This window comes from Dendropsophus ebraccatus, chromosome 6, assembly GCF_027789765.1.
Source record: "Dendropsophus ebraccatus isolate aDenEbr1 chromosome 6, aDenEbr1.pat, whole genome shotgun sequence".
In the NCBI taxonomy this organism is placed as follows: Eukaryota; Metazoa; Chordata; class Amphibia; order Anura; family Hylidae; genus Dendropsophus; species Dendropsophus ebraccatus.
In genome coordinates this window covers 16893959-16899958 of record NC_091459.1, presented here as the reverse complement: position 1 = coordinate 16899958, position 6000 = coordinate 16893959, and the positions used below count along the sequence as shown (strand labels likewise).

The following is a 6000-nucleotide window of genomic DNA, read 5'->3' as shown; positions in this document are numbered from 1 at the left end:
CTGACATGGACAGAGATGGCAGCAGAGAGCCCTGTGTCAGACTGGAAAGAATACACCACTTTCTGCAGGACATACAGCAGCTGATACGGACTGGAAGAATTGAGATTTTTTTTTAATAGAAGTAAATTACAAATCTCTGGCACTTGCTGGAAGCCACTAAAAAAAATAAGCAATTGACAAGCTCCTTAAGAAGCGGCAATTTTATGGTGTAAAGATCATCGGGATTACTTCTCTTTTGCAGCATAAAAATATGTTTATTTACAAGTTCTCCTGCCATTACTATGCAGAGGAATCTGGTACAACAGTCAAAAATTAACAAAAAAAAAACCCACAACATAAATGAAGCAAAATAAGCATTAATACTAGTGTGTTCTTGAGCAAATAGGGCAAATAGGATTCCTAATGCTGTACCAGGGGCTTCACAGACATTGCTTGGTTAAATTATTATTATGCCTTTGTACATAACTGAAGTAGTTGGTGGGCTGTAACGGATGATAGTGCATATACAGGTCAGTTACTGCAGTGTCGGCATAGTCCATGCCTTATAGATTATCCTGACCAAGTAGCAAACTCCTAAAAGGACGGTTCTGTACAGATGTCATGTTCCTGTTAATCCCCTGTAGACGTCTTAAGCATCAGCTGTAGTCTCAGCACAATCTCCATTTGGATAGCTCAAGATAGTCAAAGCTGTTCCTTCATCCAGGTGTTCTGCTGTCAGAAAAAGAAAAGAGTTAATTACATTATTAAATTATCTCTATATATTTCCTGATACCAAAGAAAAATAGAGAGAAATCTAATCACTGCAGTTTCCTTAACCCCTTCTGGATGAGACCAATTTTCTTTTTTGCGTTTTCGTTTTTTCTTCCTTGTGCTTAAAAGGCCATAGCAGTTGCATTTTTCCACCTAGAAACCCACCTGAGCCCTTATTTTTTGCGTCACTAATTGTACTTTGCAATGACAGGCTGAATTTTTCCATAAAATATGCTGCGAAACCAGAAATAAAATTATATGCGTGGTTAAATTGGAAAAAAAAAACATAATCGCGGCTGAGCAGCTGATGACACGACAGAGGGGCGCCGGCATCAGGGACGGCTGGAGCGATTCGGCCGGCCTCCCGAAGATTACGTCGTAGACAGAAGATGGGGGACGGGGGGGCGACGCACGTCAGCTATGTATGGTACACTACACTTCCGGGTCCACGTGTGGGGGTGGGGGAACACGGGGAAGGGGGCGATTCACATACATAACATACATTACAAAGTTGTATAACTTTGTAATGTGTGTTATTTTGTGAATAATTTCTTAGCGCCACACTACCCCTTTAAGTCCTTCACAACCCAGCCCAAAATGGCATGAAATGACCAGGCCTGCACCATCTTGGATATAGATTTTAGAAAAACTTGTAACTTAGGAACTGCAGCAGCTAGAAAGACAGGAGATGGCTCAAGGGGACTTACATACTTACATAGTTAGTATGTCCATAAAGTTCAACCAAGGAGGGGACTTGGTGGGTAAGACCAGCTTGGGAGCATTTCCTTATTTAGCTCTTGGGAGGAATACCCCTTTAAATCCCTCTAGAGGATGAGCAAACCTGATTACCGGTGGGTAAAGAAGCAAATGCAGAACTAGGAAAACATGGATGGCGATTGCCCGCTCAGCCAGTCACTGACTGGGGCAATGTTTGGCACAGTCACTGATTGGCTAGCAAGACTAAGCGCGCATGCGCGAAACGCGTCAGTCACCTAGGCCACACAGCATGAATTGCTCAGCTGTTTTTTAACATGATTTAATAAAATTTGGAATTTTTAATTTACCATTTGGAGTGCCGGATCATCACCTTTCATTCTACCATTTGACCGCCGACGGATAGCCACCGCCAGGACCCGTGCACCCTCCCACATATGCCGAGATCCTAACGGACATACAAGGAGGTGAGCTGATCTCCACCATTCATTTATTGTTCACTGATTGGCTAGGTGGGCAATCACACAGATGGGGTACGATGTTTCTGCCAGCAGAGCTGCAGGATCCCGGCTGAGTTGAATGGGACCTGGGAGCGGCACTACAGAGGCACGGGGACGGGTGAGCTCATTTGTTTGTTACTTTCTCACCCACCCCTGCCTTCCATTTTTACAGTCCATAGGTCTACGGATTCTGTCATTCGCCATTTCTTCTACATACTATACACTGACCGGTGATGGCTGCTCCACAGATTTGTGTGCTGCTGGCCCTGTTTTGTCAATCAAGCAGGGTCCAGGTGTGGGTGGCAGAGCAAGGAGGCCTTTAAAGGGGACCTGTCACCCCAGCTGCTGGGGTGAAGCCCGCCCGACCCCCCGGTGGAGCCCCTTATACTTACCCCTTCCTCAAAGTCCTGATCCGACGGGGATTTCTCGGCAATGGGACGGGGTCCGGGACCAGGACTTCGAGATGGGGATGAGTATAAGGGGCTCCCCCGGGGAGGGGGCTTCACCCCGGAAGCCAGGGTGACAGGTCCCCTTTAAGATTACAGCAGATCAGGAGTTTGGCAAAGCCTCTCTATGACACTATGCACTGGAGAATAAACGCGTTTTTCTATGTTCTGGAAGCACAGATGCATGTAAGAAAGGTACCGTGTGTCTTCTTCACCTAACAGTGTCAGCAAAAGAACTAAAAATAGTCTAATGTTATTCCCATGGTGGGAGTGTTATCTTATTTTGACATGTAAATTGCAATGTATGTACCGCACTGCTCACCCTACCTGGTTGCGTAATGAAGCATAAAAGTAAAAGTAGGGATGAACGTCCCAAAAACAATCAGTTACGGACGTTGGCAGTTTATATCAGCTCCAATTTTATACAATCTAAAAAATCTGGTTCCTGTATAGTGTGATTATAGCCAAGTCATAAAGAATGACACTTCCCTATTGGAAGAATGAAGAGCAGAGGAGGACAGCAGTGTCTATATAGCACAGGGTTCAAACTCTCTCCGACTGTGACAAAACTACAATTCCCATCATGCCTGTCTAGTAGTTGGAGGGAGTAACCAATCAGGTTTCTGCTTTAAACCTTCTAAAGCTCCAGGGAAATGAAAGCAGTAATCTGATTGGTCGCTATGGGCAACCGTTAAGCTTTGGACGCGCAGCAGCCAATAGCGTACCTGCGGCAGTCAGCGCCTCACACGCCGCTCTCTGCACGTCTCGCCGACTCTCCTCATGTCCCGGTGTTAGCGCAGCGGCTCGTACCTCACAGCAGGGTCCGTCTCTATTGTTTAACGGGAAGACGGAGCGCAGGAGGGACAGGAGAGTAGAGACCGCGGACTGGGCACACGCGGGGCTCTCCTCCTCAGTGATCGCCTCCTGGCCGTTCACCTTCTCTCCGGGCTGCATTACCACCCCGACCACAGCGCCACCTCGCGGTAGTCGCTTGCGTATATCCCTCAGTATTTCCCGCAGTTGGCGGTGGGATGCGGGGAGCGCTAAGGATTCCGGGCGGCACAAGAAGAATAGGAGTCTGAAGCGGCCAGTCCGCCCGGGGCCCGGCTTCTGCTCCCCCTTGCAGTCGGGCTTATGTTTCGGCGGCTCTTTAGCCTTGAATATGTCTCCGCCATTCAGCAGCTCGACCGGGAAGAGCTCCCTCAGAAAGTTCTCGAGCAGAGCCCGGCTCTCCGCCCGCTCCCACAGCTCCCCGACCAGCAGCACCTGCTGCGGGCCCCCGAGCCGCTCCAGCACCGCCCTGAAGCGGCTCTCCGTGCCGTCCCGCGCCTCCATCACCGCTGCTGCGGCATCCCGTGCTCCCCGTACACACTGCGCGCTGACATGTCCACAGTACCGGAATCACGGCCCCGATCCCGGCCGCCCGCCTCCCATAGGATAGACGGAGACACTCCCACCCCGCCCATAGGACGGTGAATGCCGGTCCCCGCCCCCGGTCAGGGCTGCCGCTCCTAACCTTGACTCGGCTCTACACCTGTCTCCTCCGTGTGTGGAGCCGGCTGCGCTGTACCGGGATCCCGGTCGGTGTCTGCCGCAGTGTGTGGACGGGGACAGACGGCAGAGAGATTGCTGCGGGATCAGGGGGCGCTGATCTAAGTGGGGGAGGGGGTCACCACACTGTTATGCAGCCATAGAAAGGGTTAAAGGGGTACTCTGACAAAAAATTATTATTTTTTCTCAGATCAACTGGTTTTAGAAAGTTAGATAGATTTGTAATTTACCTTAATTTTCTGTCATATAAGACCAACTTTTTGGAGCCAGTTGATTTAAAAAGAAAAATATTTCAGCTGGAAAACCCCTTTAAAACATTCTTATTATTTTCTATATAACAAGTCGAACAGATGAAATAAACATTTAGAAACAGCAGAATATGTGATATTATAAGTTGCTGTACAGTATAGCAATCAGCATGTGGAGTATAATGTATAGGAAGTGCATAACCATGATAACACAGCCGCAGTTTGTAGATACAGGATGGAGCTGCAGATCCCCATAATGCAGTAGTGTAGTACAACAGGCTAGAATAGCAGGGCTGCTGTCAGAGGTCTGTGTGGTCACATGACTGCAATGGGGAAGGGGGTGTGTTCAGCATGGACCAATCAGGAAGTGAGAATCACAGAGCTGTACAGGAAGACAGTGACAGAAACTTTTCTGTACAGCAGTGTGAATGGCTGAGTGTGAGTGCAGGCACATTATAGCAGCAGTGTGAATGGCTGAGTGTGAGTGCAGGCACATTATAGCAGCAGTGTGTATAGCTGAGTGTGAGTGCAGGCACATTATAGCAGCAGTGTGTATAGCTGAGTGTGAGTGCAGGCACATTATAGCCGCAGTGTGAATGACTGAGTGTAAGTGCAGGCACATTATAGCAGCAGTGTGTATAGCTGAGTGTGAGTGCAGGCACATTATAGCAGCAGTGTGTATAGCTGAGTGTGAGTGCAGGCACATTATAGCAGCAGTGTGTATAGCTGAGTGTGAGTGCAGGCACATTATAGCAGCAGTGTGTATAGCTGAGTGTGAGTGCAGGCACATTATAGCAGGAATGAGGAGGAAGGGCGGACAGATACTGCAGGGAACAAGAAGGAATGAGCAGGGCAGATGTGGGCACAGTATAGCAGCACTCTCTGTCTGGGGAGAGAGGTTACAGCTATGGAGAGATTACCCCCACAGTCCTGTCCCCTGATGTAAGCCCCAACCTGATGTGGATCTGCTATGATTTGGAAGGTGAGGGAGACTTCCTGGGTCAGAGTACAGGGCTGTAGACCCTGCTATGCAGACCATGCCCCTCCTCCACTCCCCCTCCCACCCAGTACAGGGAGCTCTTACACCAAAGCAATGCTCTTACACAAAGTCACAATTTTGAAAAACAGAGCTCTTCTTGCAAAGCGCTCTCAATCCAAGTTACTCTTAAACCAGGGTACCACTGTGTGTGTGTATATATATATGTATATATATAGGACAATTCCGGCCAAAATGTATGTTTTTAATATGTTATTACATAAGCAAAGTTCTAATTCCTAATGTACACTAATTATGGGAAATGCACATATAGTTATAGGTGTATTATAGGGGGTTATAGGTGTATTATAGGGGGTTATAGGTGTATTAGATAAAGGTTCTTCCCTCTACAGGGGTTCAGTATTTGGTTGTTTTTTCATTTGGTAAATGGTAGGTGTATATATTAGCAGTTTATGGAATTCATATCCATATAGCAGAGATGAAGGGGCCATTGTATAGAGCAGGGATGGAGAAACTCCGGACCTCCAGCTGTTGCAAAATTACAACTCCTATCATGCCTGGACAGCCGCAGCTAAAGGTGGAAGTATGTGAGAAGACCTGTCCCACAATGTCACAATATCAGCTGATCGCCATAGAATATTTCCAGAAGCAGGAAGTGCGCTTCTCTTTTTCAACACAGAGTTTTATTATTTGCAGGATTGGAGGAAGTACTGATATAAAGCGGATCAGCTAGCCCATCCCTGGTGTATAAACACTACCTGTTTGTAAAGGACAAAATATACATTTCCTATGTC

The 6000-nt window shown here is 47.5% G+C and overlaps 1 protein-coding gene across 1 annotated transcript; it reads right to left on the bottom strand.

The window, feature by feature from the left end:
• Positions 1 to 386: 386 nt before the first annotated feature.
• C6H2orf72 (chromosome 6 C2orf72 homolog) lies at positions 387 to 3838 on the bottom strand. The gene is made up of 2 exons (XM_069973340.1): positions 3136 to 3838; positions 387 to 714 (listed from the first exon to the last, which is right to left on the bottom strand). Exons 1-2 carry the CDS (start codon positions 3743 to 3745, stop codon positions 629 to 631), a joined length of 696 nt encoding a protein of 231 aa, XP_069829441.1. The 5' UTR covers positions 3746 to 3838; the 3' UTR covers positions 387 to 628.
• Between the last annotated feature and the right edge of the window lie 2162 nt (positions 3839 to 6000).

Bases quoted from the DNA above. Each gene is read 5' to 3' on its own strand.
- C6H2orf72 (XM_069973340.1), bottom strand. From the start codon at position 3,745: ATGGAGGCGCGGGACGGCACGGAGAGCCGCTTCAGGGCGGTGCTGGAG. The intron at 715-3,135 runs GTACGCTATTGG...TTCTTTTTCTGA, and splicing joins TGAGGCGCTGACTGCCGCAG to CAGCAGAACACCTGGATGAA.